The sequence below is a fragment of the Centroberyx affinis genome, unplaced genomic scaffold (genome assembly GCF_046629955.1).
Source record: "Centroberyx affinis isolate AG114_WGS23_722 - 3 ecotype Tasmania unplaced genomic scaffold, CSIRO-AGI_Caff_v1 ptg000784l_1, whole genome shotgun sequence".
NCBI classification, from domain to species: domain Eukaryota; kingdom Metazoa; phylum Chordata; class Actinopteri; order Beryciformes; family Berycidae; genus Centroberyx; species Centroberyx affinis.
The window spans coordinates 1-23,731 of record NW_027279392.1 but is presented as its reverse complement, the minus strand read 5'-3'; the positions used below and the strand labels follow the sequence as shown (position 1 = coordinate 23,731).

General features: G+C 41.0%; 1 protein-coding gene across 1 annotated transcript; it reads left to right on the top strand.

Moving 5' to 3' along the window:
• The first annotated feature begins 1,254 nt into the window (after positions 1-1,254).
• On the top strand, positions 1,255-18,763 carry LOC139644783 (pyruvate dehydrogenase protein X component, mitochondrial-like). Its single transcript, XM_071520264.1, has 5 exons — positions 1,255-1,395; positions 5,711-5,794; positions 8,520-8,620; positions 17,735-17,943; positions 18,661-18,763. The coding sequence occupies exons 1-5, from the start codon at positions 1,260-1,262 to the stop codon at positions 18,761-18,763; spliced, it is 633 nt and encodes a 210-aa protein (XP_071376365.1). The 5' UTR covers positions 1,255-1,259.
• The last annotated feature ends 4,968 nt before the right edge of the window (positions 18,764-23,731 follow it).

Sequence of the window (23,731 nt, the reverse complement as noted above, 5' to 3'; positions counted from 1 at the left end):
TCCTCAATTTTAAAATGCATCAATGATGATAGTCAAGACTGAGGAGGAAAGAAGGGACAATAATGAGTCAGCAATTGATTCTGCAGTGCTCCTCCCATGGGATCAGCCTCGCGTGTAATGCTAAATCATTGTGCACCCATAAACAGTTGATAATGAACTATGATTAATACTGCAGTGTCTTTCCATAGCATATTTTTGGTGAGATTAAAAATGAGGAAGTAACGAGGACAATGCAAGGATGCCTTGCCTGTGGCAGAAACAGTTTCCTGCTCACTTTTTGGGGGTTTCCCGGCATGCCTATTTCCCCATAGACTTTTCACTATTTTTAACCAGTAAACTCCTTGTTGTTCACACGTTCAAGCAAACGGATGTGAATCAAAGACAATCACATGTGATCCGTTACCACTGGATACAATCCGGGTCCTTTTTCTGGCCAAGGTGACATCTCTTCTCTGCCCTTTCTTTTATTACTCTTGCATGAAAATATAAACATCTCCACCTGTTTTTTTTTTTTTTGTTTGTTTTTTTCATACTTAAATCAAATTGGAATTTTGCATGGTCCCTTATTAAAAAGATGTACAATTCATTATATTTTAAAAAATTCTGTATAAACTAGGGCTGCTAAAACAGACTTTTTGTAGATATAACAGTGACATCCAGCAATAGCACATCAGATTACATTTACCTAAATAGTCCCAATCTTAGGGACTGTCTTTGAAAGACAGTAAATAAACATCAGTACCCATATAGCCTAAACATGTAGAATATAACTCCATATACATAAAAAATAAATCCTATTTACACAATGACATGTTTACTTTAACATTTAAATTTCTACCCCAATACATATGCAGTTTCAGCATGGGGTTATTGTGTAAAAAAAAACCCAATAAAAAATACAAGCATTACTTCCCATATATAATTTTGAGAAATCATTTGTGTGACATTCCCCTCAGCAGAGAGCAGTACTGAGCTCTGAGGGTTTCAGCAACACAGCCGAGTAAGAGACAGAAGGCCCTCTAAGGACCCAAAAGGTTTACTTATTTTCAGTCTGCTCGTTTATATTTTTTAGAACTCAATAATACAATTCAGTGCGGGTAAAATATTTAACAATTCAGCAAATTGTTCCTAGATGTTATTGAGGTTCGATATTGCTTAGAAGATACATTTGTATTGAAAGTAATTTCCTCTCTTTGCGTGGGCGTTGTTTTGCCGTCAGGCGCGTACATGGACACGTTTCACAGACGGAGGACGACAACATGGCGGCCTCCTTACGTCTGGGTCGTCAAGGAATTCTATTTGGTCTCAGATTATCACATTTTAAAACATGTTTAGGGACAACACATTCATGGCAGGAGCATGTCAGACACTTCTTTCAGTCCCCTTCTTTCCTCGGTGAGTGTTGTCGTTTTATAACCTAAAGTTAACGTTAGTTGTCATTTTGTTTGCGCGAGACAGGTCTGCTGCAGCCGCTGTCAAACTAGCAGCTAGCATAGCTTACCCCTACCAACCTTGACATTTCTTAGCGTGTATATCGCAAGCTAAGTAATCCCAAGGCACTGATTAATAACATTGTCTCCAGCCTGTCCCGTAAAGTTTTTCTATCCCAAATCAAGAGCTAAAATATTATGGTTTAAATGTTTTTGAACCAGGCAAACCCCAACCGTTTTGGGCCAAACCGCTGTGCAGAACATCATGAAATAGGGGGTCAAAATTGTCCTGTCAGTTATTTCAAAAGAGCTTTTCGATGAGTTTTTAAGGTTAAATGTTTTTGGGCCAGTGAAAATACAACTGACAGCTGTCCAGAACAGCAACACATCTGTACTGGGTCAGCCCCTTCGAGAGTACACATCCTTTTTGACAAAAAAAGAAGAAGTAGTAAACGTAGTTTTTCTGCGCCCCGAACATTTACCCCTTGAAAAGCCTCTGGAATTGCTCACATCGACAATTTTGGCCCCTTATTACGAGAAACCAGAAAACCACCAGGTAAAGAAAACCACCAGGCTGCAGTGCTTGAATCTCCCTTTATATGACATCTGTCATACAGTTGGCACAAAACGATTTAATCCTGGATATGGTTGGCCATGGCAAATTTGCACCTGAAGGTACAGGGTTTTATTGTAATTCAACATGACAAACTGCCTTCAGAATGGTAGAAGTGGAAATATTTCACAGATTGGACCACTATTTCTAGGTCAGGATCCCTTTTTGGCCAGGCTAAAAACAATTTGATTTGAAAATACATGAGATTGTAATCAATCAGTAGTAACGTTAGCAGTGGCCCCAAATAATTTTACCCATACAAATCTGATCTGAAAGTATTGATAATATCATGCTGGCCAGTGGCCATCTATGTCACAGTTGTTGACATATAACACAATTCACCTAGCCTGGTGTCCAGCCCCTATGAATCGCAGTTTTCAGCACTCTTCGAATTTGCATGGTGATTCATAAGGAATGAATCTTATGAATTGCCATGCAAATTCAAAGAGTGCTGAAAACTGCGATTCATAGGGGCTGGATACCAGGCTACAATTCACCTGTATGATGTTACAATATGTTATTCTACATAGCTGAAGTAAAAAAATGTGTGTATTGTCATGTGTTATGGGATTTGAAACAGATTTAGATTTCATCTTAAATGTTCCCATGACTCCTGATAAAGAATCTCTGAATCAGACATAAGCTTTGTACAAGGAAGAGTCTCTAAGGAAAAAACACTGTATTATTTCTACAGAGACTGCAGATGCCCATAATCAGACCAGTATGCTTCTAAGTGTACAGTAATCTTATGAGAAATTATTTAATGTAGGCCTAGCCTACAACAACAACATATCTGCCTACATAAGCAGACCTACTCTTTTTTTAGGCTTACATGCTGAATTTAAACAAAAGCAGTCAATTTCCCTGTTGCCTTCTGCAGCTTCATTAACTTTTCTTATAACTTTTCTTTTGTGTTCTGTGTTGTATTATGAGGGTGTCTCTGAAGAGCACCATTACTTCATGCAAAGGGGTGTGAATGACATTTAGGTGCTTGGCCACAATCAATTTTAGGTAGTAGCCTAATCAGACATTTCCACAGAAAACTGTGACACCACAAAATGTCAACATAGGGAGTGGTTTATGGATCTGGAAATAATTTAATATAGCCTATTTATTTGATGGCTGATCACTGAAAACTGAGTAATCATTCACCTGCTGATTAATGATTACTCAGTTTTCAGTGATCAGTCATCATGAGCAAGCGATTCCTACTTGGCAGCTAACCAGTCCTCAGCGCAGATAACACTTCAGAACAGATAGCTGGAATTAGAGTATTCAGGGCATGGATACCTGATTGGTGTTAGGAAGAAATGATAATGAGAAGGGAATTAGAAGAATTCAAGATTAATTTTGGGAACAGAACAGTGATGCGAACATCAACAGTATCAACAAGATCGACTTTCTCTGTAATTTGGAATTTATTCACAATTTTTGGACTGAAAAGTGTTGGTGCTTTCAGTTGGTAACTACCTAATTGTCTTAAGTTTGAAATGGATGGGAATATCCACAAAACACATACATGCACACACACATGCTTACACACATGCACATGCGCACACATATCAGCTTGTGGAGATACTACAAGCCAAATGGGAAAACACTAAATGTTAGGTATCCCAGGAATGGAATCTTCCTCGTCATAAGTTGTGTGACTTTGCAAGATATCCAGCAGATGGCAGCAACATACAACACAGGCTGAAGCCTATTATGAAATTGTACTTCTTCATGGAAAGTGGAGTTGATTGGATAGGAAAAGTGTACCATACTCTATATGGACCCCACAATGGATCCTGCAGTCCCTAGTGACTTTGATGCTGATTAAAAATTAAAGTGCTTGAACATATATGTTGTTTGATGTCTTGGCCAGTTTGTGAATTTGTTTTGCAGAATTCAGTTTTAGCTTAGTGAAGAAGTTAATGGCAAAAAAGATGCTGATGGTAAGAAAATGAAAATCATTCCTTGCCCATCAGTGTCAAGATGAAAGTTAGCTGTGAAAATAAAAGCTAATAGAAATTAAGGTTAATGGTTTACAAAAAAAAATTCTAAAAGCATTAATGGATATGACGTATCGGCTTTTCAAAAGGAAAACCCAGTTCACATTTTTTTTCTACATTTATTTTCTACATTTTAGGCTTTTAGCTGACTTTTATCTAGAGAGACTCACAATGAGTACAACAGTAAGAATAAGCTTCAATTTCTATCAATCAAAACAATAAGAAACCAGTAGTAGGGACTGCAGGGGTCAAGGCTTAAATGATCATGTAAAAGAGAAGTACTAGAACAAGAAAAAAGAAAAATAAGAGCTAAGGTGAGAGGTAGAATGATTTTTTTTCTATTTCAGTAGTATATTAGAGCAAATAGAAAAGGACGATATTGGAGAGGAGATATGATTCATTAGAGAGAGGGTGATGTGTGGTACTTCTTGAAGAGATGGTGAGACTGTACTGGAGTGGAGTGGGACCATCCCATTGGGGAGCCAGAGGGGAGAAGAGTTGACTGGGTGGAGAGATGAGCAGGTTGCTGCAGAGAAAGGAGAGTTAAGCAGCTTTTAGTGGCACAGCACTGAACACATAGGGGTAGATGGTGGTGGCGTGTTTATTTTCTACTAATAAGTACATTGGATAAGATATGGGCATCAACTTATACCGCAACTTTTTGTGGAGGATCATACGTTTTTTGAATGAAGTGGGGTATGTCATGCAATTTATAAGCCTATGCCAGACTTTTTAGGTTATATATATATATATTTTTTTTACATTAAATCTTAGTGTAAATCAGTGCATCAAAACTCAAATGAAATAGGATATTAATCTTTCATTTTATCTCTGCTTTTGTTACATTCATTTGGGCAGAATTGGCTGAAGATAGAAGTGAACCTCATTCCTTCTCCCTTTTCCTCTGCCACTTCCTCACTTTTGCTTTCTCTGTCTTTCTCTATCCATCCATCTAATCTATGTCACTTTCATTCTCAATCTCTCTTGCTCCCTCTTATATTGGCCTCAGCATCTGAGCACTAGTGCATACAGCATAAGGTTTTTCCTTTTGGAGCTGTGCCATGTCTGAGCAATATGCCTGACCATGATTTGGTCTACAGTGCTGCAGGCTAGTTTTAATACACAAGTAATGCCACTGCAGGTTTGGTTTGTGTTCTCCTCTGTCAGCCTGGAGACCCTGTGTCCAACATGACACTCTGAGCCAGCTGAACTCTGTCCCTCTGAGTTGGCGCAGAGAGATGGTGGGAGGCCATGATGTGGCTCAGTGGCCAGTAGGAGTACTGGTGCAGTAGCAGCCCCTGGTGCAATGTCAGCCAGCATCAGGTCAATATTACATTATTGACCTGCCAGCACTGTGTTGTTCTTTCGTAGTGGAGCTGTTTCTTCATGCTGCTGACTTTGATACACTGGGAACCCCCCAGGCCTTCTTGTAGCCAAACAGTCTGGTAGTCTTACATTCTAAAATGTTAGCGTAGTAACTTGTTTTTTCTTATTTTTCACCAAACTTTGTCATTCATTTTACAGTCTTGCATAGTCTAGGTAGTGGAAGGCTTGACCGTAAGAAATTTCTGTAATTGTATAGAATGATTTCCCTTCTAGTTTTGGGACAGATGACCTCTCACATTGTTAATGCGCCTTGGTAAATTATGTGTTATTCTCTTTGTATCCTCTAGATGTCGCCCCTCTCAAAGTGCAAATGCCGGCTCTCTCCCCCACCATGGAGGAGGGAAACATAGTCAAATGGCTAAAGAAGGAAGGTAAGAGAAAGACAGGGCTACAAGACTCCGTTTGCTGCTCATAATTATGCCCTGCCGCTTGGCTTTTTTCCCTACATAACCTGCAATGTGTATGCAATCTGTTATGTGTTCTGTTGTGTTATCCAAGGCTAATGCATTACATTAATCTGATATTTAGACATAAGCTTTCCCTCTTCATAGTGACAAACCAAATTTAACTTCATGAATGCTTCTTCCCTGTCCAAATGTAGATTATACTCACAACAACACCCACTACACCTAGTTAAGCCACCTGTCTGTGTTCATCAGATTAGCCAACCGTTTGCAATACCCTCTCTATTTGTCTTTCTCTCTCTCCATTACCAACAAGCTCAGCATTTCTTCTCCCTGTGGTGATGGACGGGCGTAGCGCTAATTATTGACTTGATGACATCATCTTTCTGTAAGACTGAGCCCTGTTCTGTGGAGGCCAGAGCATCAGAGCACCTGAGGGCTTCTGGTGGCTAATTGGCTCAAGGAAACATGGCAGTTACTATTCATCACCGCTTAGCAACGCTGCTCAGCCAGTCGCCACAGCCACACTCTCATTCATCAGGAGGCAGCATAAACTGCATTCCGATTGGCTGCTTGCATTTGCTGTGTTGCCATGTGCTTCTGTGACTTGGGGTGGGATGTGTGTGTGAGTGAGTGAGTGAGTGAGAGAGAGAGAGAGAAAGGAAGAAAGAAAAAGAAAAAAAAAAGAGCTGTATTAATGGTAGCCTGCACAGTTATCACATTCATAGAAGACAAATGGTCTTGATTTTTTTTCTGTGGAAAAAATCTGGGATGCCACTTTCAAAGAACAGTTGCAAGACATTTGAGGGTCCTCTAAATTCATCATGGGTTTTGAGGTGATCTTAAAATAACCACTTATTCTGTGGGAATAATGTAAAGACTTGACCACAAACAAAAAAACTGTCAGCTGATCCTTTGAGATGGAACAAGCATGTTTAGAGTATTTTTTTTTTCATTGTGAGGAAGTGTTTCAAGTGTAGTAAATCACCTATTTTCCAGCTCCTCGAATTATGACTCAACCTAACAAGGCCATCTTTCAGGAATGGTTACTCCACTCAGCTCCCTGTTTTCAATTTCCCTCTGTACATTGAAGCAATAGTCAGCATCTTGAGAGTGTAGGTTTAGTCTTTTTTTGTGCCGGTGATTTCTATTTCGACTTCTATTTCTTTTACCCACCAACCAGGCGTGTGTAGTCTAAGTATCCTTTTTGTTATAATATCAGCCTATTGTCATTCCAGTAGAGCAGAGGTGAAAGGGCCTGGGGTCACCTGTTTAAACTTTAATATTGCACATCACACCTAACCCCTGGGGTCATATGGTGTTAAAGCCTCATACACAAATCCAATCTTGACTCTGCTACTCCTGGCTCTCTGGGGCTTCCGACGTCAATACACCCTCTGCTCTGTCAGCCTTCCCCTCACCCATCCCCATCCACACTCCTCTTGCCTCCACCACATCCCTCCCCACACATTTTTCTTATTTTTATACAGGGCTCATAAACTCCTGCAACGTTTTTAAGCAGAGGTGTTAATGAGGTTTTACAAGGTGTTTGTTTTTGCCTGTGTCACGGTTCTGTCCTTGACGATATTATGCGTTGAGATGACCCCAGGTGACACCCTCCCTCCTGTCCCAGCTTTCTCTACTGAAGACAGAAATGTGACCAGGTCGGGATGACCCTTGACCTTTATCTCATCTACCTTACCGCCTCCTCTCTTCATAACGCATGGACACGTGTCATAAAGACAATTCAATCACACAGTGCCTTCAATCCCTTCCAGTCTTGACTGTTTATATGATATGGACTGACTCTGCAAATCCTAAGGGATAGTTAGAAATTATACTTTTTGAATGACATTGACTTGATGACTAGATGAGCATCTTTCTATCCCCTGTTAGATTGCCCAACGAAAGTATATGGCACTCATTTATGGTGGACTTACAGTATTATGCCTGGGCTAGCCTAAAGTCTTTAAATTAAACATTAAAGTATCAGTGTCAAGCTTTTCCTCTTCTTCTGCCTTGTTCTTCTCTAGTCTTTCGTCTACTCTCCTTTTGTCCATGGAAACCATATTACTGTCCTTTTTGTCTGTGTTTGTCTGTTGGAAGCCTATCTGAGTTGTTGTTCATGCAAATACTTGGAGCTCCAAATGGATGTATGAACATGCAAGAGAGAACCAGTTGTTCCTAATTGGCATCCTTTTTCATTGTTAAGCATATGCTAATATATTCCAACTCTCACATGTGGTGGACCATTGGGATTCTGCTGGGATTCTGAGGATAGGAGAGGATCTTGGCTTCTATCAGACATGCCAGGTTCCTGTATCTCACATTCTTTCCCATGAAAGATTGATTAGACTCTTTCTTTGATATGTAGACCGGAGCCTGGAAGATCTTTTTTCCCCCCCTATAACCTGTTTTGTCCATTCACTTGAATTATTTAATTCTGATGGCAACTGATTTGTTAACTCTGTGTGCACAGCCCCAGTGAAAGAGCAATCGGTCTGAGCATTCTGCTGACCATTATGGTTCATGTATTTGCAATCACAGTTAAAAGGGATCTTTTGCACTTAAGCTCTATGGCCAGAGCGCTGCGCTTATATGAAAAGATAGTTTGGGAATTAGATCATTGAAATTGCAAGTTAATTTTTATTTTAAATGAAGAGTTTATGGATGTGTTTCTTTAATTTTGCAGGTGAGGCAGTGGCAGCAGGCGATGCCCTCTGTGAGATTGAGACTGATAAGGCCGTTGTTACCATGGAATCCAATGACGACGGAATCATGGCAAAGATCTTGGTGAGTAAGCACAACACACACACATGCTCCTCTACTGCTGGAGACGATGAAATAAGATTATTTATTTGTAAACAGGCAGACTTTGCTTTGAATATGGCTATAGCCTGTGGCCTATGGAAATGGTGGGTTAAAGGTATATTTAATTGCTAATGCCAGTTGGCCCTATTTTAATTATAAGGGTGTTCTTCAAAGCCAGATGTGATGTGCCATACTTTCCAACAATGTAATTTGAGCAATTTACAGTAGTTATGATGATGTTTGGAACTGAATTTGTATCCATATATAGTATATGCATGTTTGTTCACAACATGTGCCAGGCTTCCCTCACTGCCTACGGTAATTGGCTATGCTTGTTAAATCCGGCTTCCTTATACAGTGACAGAAAAGCATTGATGAAATGCCTTCAGTGACAAATTTTTCTCTTCTTCCATCCCCCATTGTGCTGTTTGATGTTTGAATATTTAGTAGGCTGCCAAAGACAGAGCGATCAGTTGTCTTTCATCAGTGCTCCACCACATGTTTGTCCTCTGGAACAGACGGATAAAAGTGTTTTATCCTCTTTCACTGTCGGATCGATCTGCCAGAGATCTGAATATGTGAGGCAGGAAGAAATGCTGATCATTATTTCCTGGAGAGAATTTTCCCATCAAACCCCCTATTCCAAAAACAGTACAGCAATGTGAGGGATGACAATGAGCCGATGCTGTGTGTGTGTACATACACATACAAAAACATGCATACACTTGCTCCATGTCGCAGAGAGTGCCTCATCTGAGAGTTAGACATGTGGCCTTCTCTGTAGTTTTGGACATGCTCAGATTCTGGTGAGGGCTCACTGGAGCAGGGTTCAGGTGATGCGTCTGTTAGTGCAACCTAAATAAAAGCCAGATACGCAACCAGTCAACTCTAGCAGATGCACATTGCACATGTGCATGCAGCTTCATTGTCCATAAATAACACACTCTGCAACCACATGCACATGCACACACATTAACACATACAGATCAACAACAGTATTCTCATTATTGTCAAACAGGGATGATCATGTACCATCAAACACAGGCTTATCTCTCTTTCTTGCGCCTCTCCTTTCGCTTCACTTGCTTCCTCTCTTCCACATTCCCTTACTCCATCCTTGTCTTAGCTACCATGGGGATGAGGTAGTTTCCATAGCAACCACCCAGGAGTTGGGGGGTAGGGGCTTTGGAGCTGAAGCTGGCAGAGAAAGATGGGGTATATTAGATAAGCCCCCCAGCACTGTGTGTGTGTGTGTGTGTGTGTGTGTTGGAGAGTATGTGTGTAGTTAATAAGAAAAACAGCAGCTAGTAGCAATATTTGAGAGATGTCTTCCCTCCCCATACATGGCATGGGCAATATGGCATTCCTTCTCTCTGGGTCACAGCATATTACCCCACAGTGCTGTAATTGTGGCTCTCTCCAAGTGGCCAGTAGGTTTCTAATTTAGAGGCTAGTATAATTACCTGCCTGTGGCCAAACGCGCGGACAGGCTGCAGTAGACAGGGAACTTCCTGTGCTCCACAGGGGTTATTTATGGGGGTCAACTACTGCTATGGCCCTCTAACAGTCTTCAGCCTCGGCGCCTGGGGGTTAGAGAACAGGGGATAGATCCTGCTCCTAGTAGGGGGTGGGGTAGGTTGGGGGCTACCAGCACCATCAACACACAGATTACCCCATCTCATCACAACCTTACTACACCACTCTACCCTGACCCCAGAACTTCAATCTGAAAATCTGCCCTGGGTACAATCAATCACAGCCTGTAGGAAACAACACACACTCACGTGCGCCCAGATACATACATACATACACATACATACATACATACACATACGCACATAGCTCCTCCATGTTCTGATGAATATGAAGATGAATGCTACTGAGCAGGGATGGAAAAGCTTCAAGAAATCAATTGAGGTGGGTGAATGTGAATGAACTGGTGTTTGATACAATGGCCAAGATGGCAGAAGGGATGGATAGATGGATGGATGGATGGATTGATGGTTCGATGAATGGATGAAGATATCGAACATGTTCCACAGTGTTAACCTGACAGCCAGTTTCCCAGTTATCATTCCACGCCTCTCTTCATCTTCACACACTCTCATCCAGGGGATCAATTTAAGCACTAACAGCAATGTGCCTTCTAAACCAATCTCTATTATAAATCACTTTCTACCCTTGTGGGATGCTCTTGCCAAAGTGGGCAGAAGGTCATGCGTTTTGTCCCAGAATTTCTTGGCAAATGAATTCCAAGACTGTAGAGTACACAGCCCACAGGCTATTGGCTAAAAAGGCTGAAATCAATTAGTTTACAGTCCTTAGGAAAAGTAGTTGGGAGTGAGGTGACTCTTGAGTTGCTCCCATTGTCTGTGTGTTTCTATGTGTGAGATTACATTGGACTGGCAGACTTCTGCTGCTTAGACAGAGGATGTGGCTGCAGTCGTGGAAGTGCTGTATCTGTCTTGCTCTGATGATGGGAGACAAATCTTGTCTTACTCCCTAAACAATCTCTCTCTCTTTTTTTTAAGTTTTATTGCCCTTAAACCCACCCGCCCGCTCCTTTTCCTCTGGCATCATCATTTCTTTGTCATTGATCCCTCAACTACGTATTTTGCAGAGCAGTCTACCCTTGTCAGCCAGGAGCATCCATTCTCCCCAGAGGAGGGAGTTGTATGGCTGACTAACCTTCACATGGCCTCCTGTTCCCCTGTCCACTCAATAAATCAAACTGCCCAATTCCCCCTCTATGCACTAAGGAATGAATCTGAGTAAAAAAAAAAACAATGCTAGAGCTTCGGAGTTCAGTATTTGTTTAAAGGGACAGTAAATTGCAGTCTACAAAAAAAAAAATATTTTTTTTGTTTAAAAAGCATATGTAACCAATGTGTTTAGGCCGTTGGATTGGCTGTGCAATAAGAGAGAAGATGTATGCTGTTAACTGTCAGATTCATAGTCGGTTCAGTGCTTCCTTATTCTTGCTAGTGAAAATATTTTTTTTATCATCATTAGGTGGTGTCTTAGCATACTGGGTGGGTTACACACAGTTGTCTGCACATGCACATGTTTAGGCTTGGTGAGTGTTTATTCAGAATAAACCCATTTACCATATTGGGCCATCTTTGGTTCGTTTGACTGGATCTGTGCTCTATTTTTACCCCTCATTGCATCCTGTTTGGCCATGAGCTGATGCCCCCTGTAATAGCTGACTGACAGATGAGCCTGAAATGATCAAGGTTTATTGGATCTAAATCACAACTTTTATGGCTACAGCACCCGGCAATCTGTTCAACTTAAATCTAATGCTGATAACTGTCAAGGCTAAGCGTACAGTAACTGAGCTGTTTAGACTCTCTGGGGGCACTTGTGGCTGTATGATAGCTAACAGTTTGGTGATAAGTAGGTTAAACCTCATAAATGGTTTAGTCTGAATTTGTAATATCATTAGCCTAGCTGATGGGCTCTGGATAGGTCCCTTAGGAACCCACTCAGATCTTTCAGACTTTGCCACAGTGAGAATGCTGCCAAATAACAGATTTCTGATAGCGATGGCTAATAACTCCACTTGCCTTTTTGCAATTATTAGGATGTCAGATTCTGTCTAGTCCTGGCCAAAAACTTAAAAAGGTTATTAGGCTAGCTTAATACATTTGAATATTCTTGATTTATTTGCAAGAGATTCTTGCAACAGGCCTATATACTTTTGAGGCTGTTTATTTAAAACCATACTCAAAAGGGCCAGGTTTCAGTATCACTTCCACACCAACCTCCTATACCCTTGAATCAATATTGTGTGGTTTAGTGTCCATACAGAGTGCTGCTCTGTTCGACCTGCAGGGACTAATGTGGAGCATTTTGGAAGTCCCAGGTGTGTATCAGTCCAGAGATGAGTGAATTGGCTTGTGAATATGAAATGTTTCCTCCTTTTGAAATCGGAAGAACAGGGTCATTTGACTTGTTCACTGTGGGGAGGGGTGACCTCTTAAGAGATTCCTCTGACTCAATCAGGTTTTTCTCTGACCGCTAAGAGCTCTAAGCTCTAGCTTTAAATGTGTGGCAAAGCTGGTTTCAATCTAACTCACACCTAGAGGATAACCTCATATCTGAACCATTGCAAATGCCAAGCTGTGGAGATCATTTACACTTTCTATAGGTTTTAGATAATGTTGTTCTATAACCAGTTGATGGCAGTATTGAGCCCCGCACCACTACGGTTAACATATGTGTATATGTGCCTGCACACCTCGTATATATTATGTCTGTGTATGTAACAAGGCATGCACACATTCATGGACATTGTTTAATGGAGACATCCATGCACACTGTGGCACATAGTCTAGAAAGTGGATAAAAACATGACAATTTGAAGACAATAACTTATGTCAGCTCATGGCTAAGGATGACAGAGAGAGAGAGGGCTTTATTAAATGAACCTATAAATACCCTGGCCTCTAATTGGTATTTATTGAGATTCTAGCTTGCAGTTAGGAACGTTACAGTGCTGCTTCTCTCTCTGACATCTCAGTGAGTTAGATGGTGAGGCAGAAAAATATCCAGTGTTAATTTTCTCATTCACCACTCAAACTTTTAACAAGCAATTTGCATGATTTGCATGCTGCAAATAGTAACTTCGAAGAATGGAAATGCAATTGTCAGGAAGGAAAATAAACTGTAGGCTTGGCTTTTTCTTATGCAGGAGAAACATATCATTGAATATCATATCAGCTTTTCTCATTTTTTTCCAAGGAAAAAGAAGGTGTAATGAATCCCAGGGCTGGACAAAACACCTAACCATTTATGAAAATCATAACACACATGATCCTGTTTGATGCTAAGGCCCAGTGTTGGGGAGTAGTGAACTACATGTAATTAAACTAGTATTTTAACTACATTTTGCAGTAGCTTGCTACATTCATATTTGCATAGTGAGTCAAGTAGTTAAATTACTTTTTTGCCATTTTTTGTGTAGTTAACTAGTGAAACAATTTTGGGCCATAAAAGGAAAGGAATGATTTTTTATTTTTATTTTACCATTACTGTAATTGAACCCCCTTTGACCAGCCCCGCCCCCTTTTAGAATTTATACTGCGGGAGCGAATGGGGAGTAAGCATTCCATTGTACTTGTTACACATGGCAATACATGATTATTGCCATTTATTAACAAATGTTCAGAGAAGTTGTTGCATGCTATTTTAGAAGTTACCTGGCTAACTGAGTAATCCTGCTTGCTGCAATACCCCCACCTGGACTCTAGTTTCTGGAAGGCAGGTGTCTGACTGATGGACATTGTATACAAAACCAAAGCTGACATTCCTTGCACTTTCCCATGAATAGTGGGGTATTTTATTTTTTGGTTTATGTATGACCTGTGAACAAGTGGGCACTTTTTGCAATAAACTCAATTGAGTGGCATTTTTTACTGGTATGTGACTTTTTTGTATTATATTTTGTTATAATTTCGTATCATATGTACATTGTCAATTTGATCATTTTTTTTACAAAGTAGTTTGAAACTACTTTTTCTAAGTAGCTTTAGTTAACCAAACTAGGTTTCTCCCTAGGGTAGCTTTGCTGTAGTTCAATTACTTCCAGTGTGAAGTAATCGGTAGCTTGCAAAGCTATGCTTTCAAAGTAGCTTCCCCAACACTGCTAACGCCAGACACTTGTATTTGTCAGTAGACAATTCCAGTCAAAAGTCGGTCCTCTTGCCTGGCTTGATGTGCTGTTGAAGTCATTCTGAAATTCCAGCAGCTCCATTTCCAAAGAAGCCTGGTCGGGGCAGAAAGCTTTCAGGCCGGAGGCCGCATCACTGATGTTCTCTTTGATCGACTGGAAAGGGTTATTCAGAGACAAAAACACTGTCTTGAAAGCAAAAATGTTTATGAACTGACAGTCAGAATTTTCATTAAATTCACTGACTAATGTGACGCACCTGTCAGTGCATGTGCCTGCTTGTTCTGACATTTGTGGGCTCTTGTTTGTCACATGGTACGGGATATGGGAAATGGGAAATGGGAATTTGTCTTCTTGGAGGTTACCACCTCTGAAAAATGCCAGCTTTAAAGACATCAATGAAGACAGTATTCTTATCCCTGTTTTGTAATGTCCTTTCAATAACAAGGAATTAATCCTTTTTGTGTGCCCTTTTTGATCTGCTCTTGTTTTCCAAAAAGTCCTGAATGCAGTCCAAAAGATCCAACAAGTGCTCAAGTGCTCTCCCTCTTAAAAGCCGTTGAGCAGTGTTGTGCAGAACAAGAACCTTGTATTGGGTGTTGTATTCCTGCAGTATAGCACAAACTGGCAATGGTTGAATGTGTGTGAATGAATGAAATTTGTAGTATGTGCACAGCATCCATGTTCAATTGAATCACTGGAAAGTTGCAAGGCTTTGATGTGTTTTACAATGTCAGATTTGTTGGTGGTGCTGTTGGCTTATCCAGTGGGGATAGTTTAGGTTTTTTTGGCCATTGGGTTTCTTTTTGAGCAATACCTTGCCCTTTTAGTCTAGTTGCCTCTATTCCTTCTCTTTTAAAAGTTAGTGTAAACATATGTGTCTCGCTCAGAGTGAATGAGAACAGTGATGTAGAATAAATGAAAAAATGCCATATTTGCCATCAAACAATAGACATACATAAGTAGTTGACATGCGCTTGGCAGTGGGGATTTTGTCAGTAGCCGTTGTGTTAATTGTAAATTCTAATAGCCCACTTTAGTTATCTCCAATTATTATTTAAATTTGCATTTTATCTACATATTCATATTTTTGAATCGCTTTCGCGGGCACAACAGGTTTTTGTCATGGGCACAAAATGCACCTTTTTGTGTAATGGGATACCATTCTTCAAGAAGAAAAGCCTCCAGTTCTTTGAGGGTTGAAGGAGGTGGAAATCTACTTTGCATTGTAAATTTAGAGTTCAGCCTCTATCACTGATTGACCCATTTTGTAAATTTGTCTTGGCCCATCTTTTTATTAGACCTACATCCTCATGTGGTTGTCTAAATTCACATTAATCTAGTATGCAACAGTAATCTTGTATGGGCTTTGGCTTAGTTGATAGGGTATGAAAATGACTGTATGATCTGCCTTGTCCTTGGGACAACAGAATTAACTCAGGGTGACCAGAGGGTATGGTTCACTGCCATGTCACCACCCACTGCCATTTTCTGAATCTGCCCACAACTAGACTAATCAACTGTTTCTATTTCCTTGTGAAAGGTGAAGTGTCATTTCCTATGGCTGTTAGTAATCATAAAGATTTATATATGTATGTTTGTTTATATTTAGGATAAGCCTAATTGCTATGCTACTGCATCACATCACAATGAGCAAAGACATATGTATCTAGACAGGGTTGTTTGTATAAGCAGAATTGATGGATTGGTTTATATTGCGTCCTCTACCCTTTCTTCCTAGATATCTATCTTACCCTGTGTGTGTGTAAATCTGATGTGTTTGTAATTTCATCTGCAGTGGGAGCAGTGTACTCCCCGTTTTCTCTTTTCAGTCTCTCTACCATGTGGAAAAATCCCTTGGGGACTAGAGGGAGTGACTCTCTATGGAAATTTCCAGAAGTCCTGATTTCCCTGAGCGGCCCTTAGGCTCCACTCTCATCCATCACCTCCCACTGGGCAGGAGAGGTGCCATAGAGACACTAACCATGGAGGACAAGAAGGGAGACATAGGCTACACACACACACAACCTCCAGACTCTAGCCTTTGGAGAAAAGGTTAGGTAGTCACACAATAAACAGGTCTGGTAGAGATGGAGTCCATGTTGGTCACATCAGATTTGCTGGTTAAGGCATATATGTATCTAAATGTATTGTCACTGACACTTAAGCCTTGCTTACTTTTTGTCTTTGTCCAAACTTGAGAAAGGCCTAGTGAAGCTATAAAATCGATTTCCTATCTTTGCTATAGTCCATGGAGACTTTCCTGCTCTTTTTGGATCTCACCTTTGTTCCTTTGTCGCTGCATCCCTGCTACAGGACTATTGAGTCCTACAGTGAGCTGCAGTGAAACAGACTAAGAGTGGAGTTGCTGCTCTTTCTACCAGTGAGCGCAGGTGTTCATATATGCTGCTGTTCTTTCTGGTTAGGTGGAGATGATAAATTTATTGGAGCGATGCTTTGATTTGCAAGCCCGCTGGAGTGGGGGTGGGTGGCAACCCCACATTCCTACTGATAGGTCTGTATTCAAACTACTGCCTTAAAACAGTACATTCAAACTGGACCATTGTATTTTGGCATTATACCTTGTTCTTTGATTTGGCTGATCATTAAAAAATTGGAGCTGATGATTGAACTCAACAGCTCAGCAAGAATCTGATGGTTTTTTTTCTTCCTTTCCTTCTACCTCTCTCTCCTTGGATAGAGCTTCACCTTTGACAGCTCACTAAGTGGATACCTTTTGAAAATAGATGAAGTGCAGCAGCCCTACCCTGTCTATTGTGCCTGGCCTTTCATTTAGAACTAATCAATATTGACTGAGGAACAACACCTGGGTGGGTAGAGGAAGACTTGCAATGGCTTTGGATCGCTACAGAACGAGAGAATGAATCAATGGTTGACGGCTGTGGAGAGTAGTAACACATCCATTGCACTCCATTAAAGACTGTATGTTCTGTTGTGTGGAACCCTGGTCAAATCAGCAGAGGGAGCAAATGAAGTGAATGGAGGAGGCACTGTGACTGTCCAAGAGGTCCCAATGGAAGTAGCCTTAATTAATGGACTGTCAAAAGGTGTTCATCATTTCACTGTTCATGCCTTGAAGCATCGAAGCCGCTGAAATTCCCAAACAAAGAAGGAGAAGGAGAAGAAGAAGAAGAAGAAGAATGAACACTGTTGATTCACTCAAACATTACTCATACTCAAACATCACTTTCACCATTTCCCTCTTTTTATCTTCTGTTCTTTCTTCCCTTGGCCCTTCATTTGATTTTTCCTGTTTTCTTGCAAAGTGCTTCACAGGCACACAACAAAGGAAAAGATATTTCCTTTTTTCTAGTGATTTCACTTGCTCTTGTGAATGAACCAGTTTTGCTGATGTCCCCTCTCACTGTATACAGTATGTGCCTCTCTCATTCTCTCTACAGATGGAGGAGGGCAGTCGCAGCGTGCGACTGGGCACTCTCATCGCCCTCATGGTGGAGGAAGGGCAGGACTGGAAGCAGGTGGAGATCCCCCCTCCAGAAGCAGCAGCTCCCTCCTCAGCCTCACCTGCTGCCCATGCAGCAACTGTCCCAATTGAGGCCCCTGCCGCTCCTCCTCCACCTCCTCCACCAAAACCAGCCACCTCAGGACCGTAAGTGTTGCCTCTCTTCTTTTCTTCCCCCCTCATTTTCAGTCATTACAATTATAACTAGCTCTAGGGTAATCAACAATTAACAGCAGCCTTTGCTGGAACCTCTGGAGTGACAAGAGGGTTTTCAGATGAGGTAACTATGGCAACCACGCTGCTTTCTACTTGTCCAGTCAGGGCTTAGCCACCACCATCCCACACAATATGCTGAGTAAGATGCTCTTCCACTGTGCACATTTCAAAACATGTAAGATCCTGTCTAGCCCTGTTGACACAATAAACACTCTTGTCGAAAGCAAAGAAGCAGCCACAAAACAAAGCAGGGCCTATTTGATATGCCAACATATTTTACGCTGAGCCCATCCACATGTTCAGATTTAGACAATGGCTAGATGAAATTAACAGGGGTGAAAGGTATATGTGTTGCGCAGCAAGGGCGATTATGAGACAGAGATAGTGCAGGAATGGTAATGGTAAGTCACTTTATTCAGTCTAAATTGAAAAAGCAAGAGCAATGATCAATGAGAGTTCACAGTTATAGATAATATAATAGTCCTGAGGAAGACTTGGTGTAGTCATCATAACACTTTGATGGCTGTCTGATTTACATATGAGGTCAGAAAGATACTTTTGTGGTGGCCCATTTGAACATATGAGTACATTGAATTCAAACTGGAACTGCCATAAAATCTTTTTTCTCACTGCATCTTGCTTGTCCAGGTTACGTCTCAGCCCAGCAGCAAGACACATCCTGGACACCCATGGTCTGGACCCCAAATTGGCCACACCCACTGGGCCAAGGGGACTTATCACCAAGGAGTGAGTATAGATGGATGGGTTGGCTTTAGGGGCTATTTGAAGGGTCCCACTGTGGTCACCCTAGTATCACAGTATCTCTGAGAGAAAGAGATGAAAATCGGGGCAAGGCAGGGCAGAAACATAGAGTAGGCAGTGTGAATGAAAATTGAATTGTGGGAGAGAGTAGTAGGAAAGAGTGTGACTGAGAAATGGTTAAGATTTCAGGTGCTTTAATCCTGTTATATGGGTTATATGGGTGCATTCACACCACAAAAACCTGTGAAGCCACACATACACACACACACACACGGACACAGCTCTAATGGCTACCTGCTGTCAGCAGGGACCTGATGGAACGCTCTTGTTACTAATCTCACACCCTGCTGGGGAATCTCATTAAGCCACTGCTGTCACCATGGCAACCCAGTCTCCAGGACCCACTGGTGACCATAGAAACGAAGACCATATGTTGTCGATGTGTGAGAGAGTGAAAAGGAAAGTATATGAGGAGATATAAACCAAACCTTGTTAAGAAAAAACACCCAAAAATTACAGAAATTCACAGATACCTTTCCTCTTAATGCATACCTTGCAAGTAAGCATGCAGCAAATGCTTGTATTATGACATGGGCAAATTTAAAGTTGCACTAGGTAAGATTTTTATGCAAAAATCCACCCATCTAATCAGCCTAAATCACAAAGTGGGGCTGCAATTGAGACGTGTGTCCTATTCCCCTAATTGAGACCATCTGTATATGTGCTATTTGCCCAAATTAACTTCTGGTGTTGGGTATGTGCACTTCTCACGTTGAGGTGGTGCATAAACGCCAGCTACCGGACCCCAAGCTGAAGTCTCTTGAAGTTATGATGGACAGTTGCAAGGATCCTCTCTTCACCTTGACAGTGTTGATCTTCAACAGCATCGCAAACATTCATCAACCTTCATCAGACAGATCAACTGATGTTACCCTTCCTCAGTGAAGATGTTTTTTTTGGGGTTTTTTTAAAAGACAATTGTTTTTAGCCATTTTTGCCCTCATTTTGAAAGTTGCCAGTAGAGAGAGACAGGAAACATTGGGTGAGATAGCGGGAGATTACATGCAACAAAGGCCGGATTCAAACCCAGGACATCACGGCCACAGTAGTGACAGATGTTTTCTTAGACATTTTTATATGATATGTATATATTTTTAAATGATATTATGATGATATATATATATATATTTTACATTATATGTACAGTTGTGTTTGAAGAACACACAAAATTAATTACATGAAGGAGGCCGCCTCAATGCTGAAGCTCCTCCACCTCCAGGACTGTTTCAGGACAGTGGCCTGGACAAGGACACCTGTTGACATTGGATTTTCAGCAGAAACCACCTGAAGCTAACTTCAGTCTACCATGATGATGTCTGAGAGACAGGTGCTGGAAACTAATCATTACACTACTACAGAAGCTTCAGAAGTAGGCGCCAGTGTACCACCATATGTTGAGAAGCATGGAGTGCATCGGCCCAGGACACATGGCTGGATGCAAGGAAGTGTGCCTAGCCCAAATGAAAAGAATACTGCACAATCTGGTTGAAGCCAACCATGTGGAGGAGTCATTGTGTGGTGACATCTTTCAAGAGTTCAGGGAGTTTTGTGATTTTACTGCACCTAAGCCACCTTCATAGAGTTGGACCCCAAGACTGATAGAATGACAGACAAACCTTCCTGTATGAGACAGTGGGAACAAAAGATGCATTCTCCAATATGGTGAAGGTGCTACTTCTCTCTCATGAGCAGGCTAGTGTTGAAAGAGAAGTTTTTTTTATCAATTGACCTCAATAGAAAGGTCATCACAGATGATGTTTAATGAACGGAAAAGGAAAAGGGCCAGAATACAGAGTGATATCAGTGCACTGCAGAAGTCAGCTATGCTAACAAAACTGAATACCACTGGTAAACTGGCCTTCAATGCCAAATCCAACACTCCAGCACTGCCATAGAAAAGAAGGCATCACTTCAAGAGCTTGAAAAGCAGACCGATGATAACCTTGCAGAAATAAAATGCTAAGCTGCCATGTGACTGTTCATGTAAGTGGTTGTGAAAAATGAATGCAAGGACACTACAGTTTTGTTGCACCTTGGTTATCAGTCATTGTTCATCTCATCTCTACATTCTGTTCACACTCTTCATCTCTCCCTGTCTGTCTCTCTCTGTGAAAGTGTCAATTTGAAAAGTTATACATAAGGTGAAAGCATTTGTTTAAAATGTTATTGATATATTTATATAGTCAATGTAAATTCAATAAATGTAATTTCATTTGGAAATGTAAAGATACAGGGAATCAATCTTATACATGTGTGTCTCAGGCATTTGTTTGTCCCAACACACATCTATTTGAAATACTGGGTTTTCAAACGATATTTGCAGTCCTGTTTATCAGTGGCACTTATGAAGTACTACTTTTGGTCATGGAAATTAGTTTCAAAGTTATGGAGAAGTTGTGGAAAAGTAATTGAAAACCATTGGTGAAAAAGTGTATGAACCCTAAACTTGATGCCCTCCAACATACTTTCAATCACATTCTAACTGCTCACTGCCACTTAGCAAGCAACCTAGCTATTAGCTCAAAAGGTTTAAAACAGGAAGGTTAATACTGAAAACAGGTACTTTCAAGTGGTGTGAGACTAAGGACTTACAGAGGACAAAGAAAAACCCATGTGTCTCACTTGCCAAGAGACCTTTCTAAATTCAAAGATGTGCCATTCCGTACAGTGTGCTGGCCAAGCCGTGGAAAAAGCACTATGCAGATTCTGTTAGACGTGCAAAGAAATTTCCAATTTTATGGCCAGAAAGGGGACAGACGTTACCAAGCTTGAGGAGGAAAGCTGGTTGTGTGACTTGGCTCTTCTGGTTTTGTGACTTGGCTCTTCTCTTCGGAGCAGCTCAGTGCCCTGAATGTGAAACTGCAGGAACAGAAATTGACAATCACGAGTATGCATGATGTCGTCAAAGCCTTCCGATAAAACAATGGTATGAAATATAATGTCCAACATAATATTAGAAGAAATATCCAATCTTTATCATTTGAACCTTGTTCTAATGACCCAGCCTCACTAATATGTGACATGTTGGGATGTTTTTGGAAACTAAGCCCCTTGAGAGAATTTGTTAACATATCCTTAGCGTCTTCAAGGGAGACCAGAATAACCAGAATTTCCCTGCTTTTGTCCTCTAGCACATCAGATAAGACTGAGACTAGGGAAGTGGTACCCCTCCTATTCCACCCTGTGCCCTTCTGAGGCCCTACATAGAGGGCATGGATAACACTGTGGTCGCGTAACCCATGAGATCATAGGATGTTGCATAATACACAGAAAGGATTGAAAGGAAGTGGGTACAGGGAGATGCATTCCTATCATTTTCTCCCTCTCTACCCGTCTCTTTTTCTCCCCATCAGTATCACACATATAAATAGCAAGGATAGCTAACAGGCAAAGCTAACACAGTGATGACTGAGTGTTTTGATGAGTGTACCTCACTGTGGGTCACGCCTCTAGGGTCGGTCTGTTTTTATTTTCCCACAGGCAATGTGATTCATATGTAAGGAATTTATGATATGTATGAAGGACACTAACTTATTGAAACATGGCATATCATACGGCCTATAGTTACCCCTCATGATTATGTCTGTTTCTTGGTGTTGAGGCGTCTTGACTAAAATTAAGAGATGCCCTTTTTTGCTGGGTGAAAGTTTTGACATCAAAAGCTCCTCTCTCCATTATTTTGTCCCACAGTATAGCAATTTAGTAAAAACGTTGGGCCTCATTCACGGAACGTGCGTACGATCAGATTTGATCTTCAAGTGTTTCCACAAACATTTCGGCATTCTTTTTTTTTTTTCTTACCTGAATTTGTTCTCTGGTACGATCAAAATCTACGTGTGTTTGGAAACATGCGTAGGGGCATTACGCATGAAGTGGTTTTTACTTAGAATGCCTTATTCTTTAAGGGAAATCTATTAAAGCAGTCCCAGACCTCATTATCAACAACAAAATGTGTTTCAGGCCATTTGTAAGCCTAGTGATAATAGCCATATTAACAAAGCTATAGGCCGATATGAACAAATTCATAGGCAATTGGAAACATGAGTGATTAAAGCAGATGGAGATGCTGCGTGAATCAAACCAGTGTCCAACTCCGCTGATGACTGGACACCTGACAGCACAGTCTCCATATTATTCCCCCAATCCTTTGCAGCGCCCTGCCGTCCGCCTGGAGCATCTCTAATAAACTGCATCTCTTTGGAGTTAGACTGTGGCCGACACTTTTTAGATTCTAACTGTAGGCCCAAGTCAAACTGTTTTTTTTCCATTGAATTCAAGGTGTGTTTCTGATGTTGCAGCATTTACAGCATGAGTAATTTCTTGCCATGTTTTTTTTTTTTTTTCTCAGTTGCTGTCACTCCACCGCTTACACTTTTAAAAAGTATATATATATTTTTTTCTCTCACTCCCGACAACAACACTTCTATTTCAGAGTTTGAATTTTTCTTCTTGGGTCTGTTTGCCATTGTCCACCACTCCAGTAATGCTTTCCATTTGCGCACGACAGACAGCAGGCCTTTTATGGAGTTTCCAGGGCGTCTACCTATGCTAATCAGCATCAACAGGCACGCGCATCCAATTAAGGAACAGTGGCATTCATCATCAGATACACCTGGAATATACGCAAAAATCGAGACTCTGCGCATGCTTCATGAATCCCACGTTGGTTTTCCATAGGCATGTTTCTTAAGAACAAAAGTAAGAACAATTTAAGAAAAATGAATGAGGAATGTGAATGAGGCCCAATGTGTGTGACTCACATAAACTCACAAAAAGAGGTGAGGAAGCTCTCTTCTCCTCTTTTTGTGAGTTTATGTGTGGGGGTTGGCCCAAAAGAGTAGAGGTTAGAGGCTAGAGTTTATTTTCCATGACATGTTTGACAAACACAGGTATTCAT

Excerpts from the sequence above, each read along its gene's own strand:
- LOC139644783 (XM_071520264.1), top strand. The coding sequence starts at position 1,260 with ATGGCGGCCTCCTTACGTCTGGGTCGTCAAGGAATTCTATTTGGTCTC. Across the intron at positions 5,795-8,519 it reads CAAATGGCTAAAGAAGGAAG|GTGAGGCAGTGGCAGCAGGC; the intron begins GTAAGAGAAAGA and ends TTAATTTTGCAG. Across the intron at positions 8,621-17,734 it reads GAATCATGGCAAAGATCTTG|ATGGAGGAGGGCAGTCGCAG; the intron begins GTGAGTAAGCAC and ends TTCTCTCTACAG.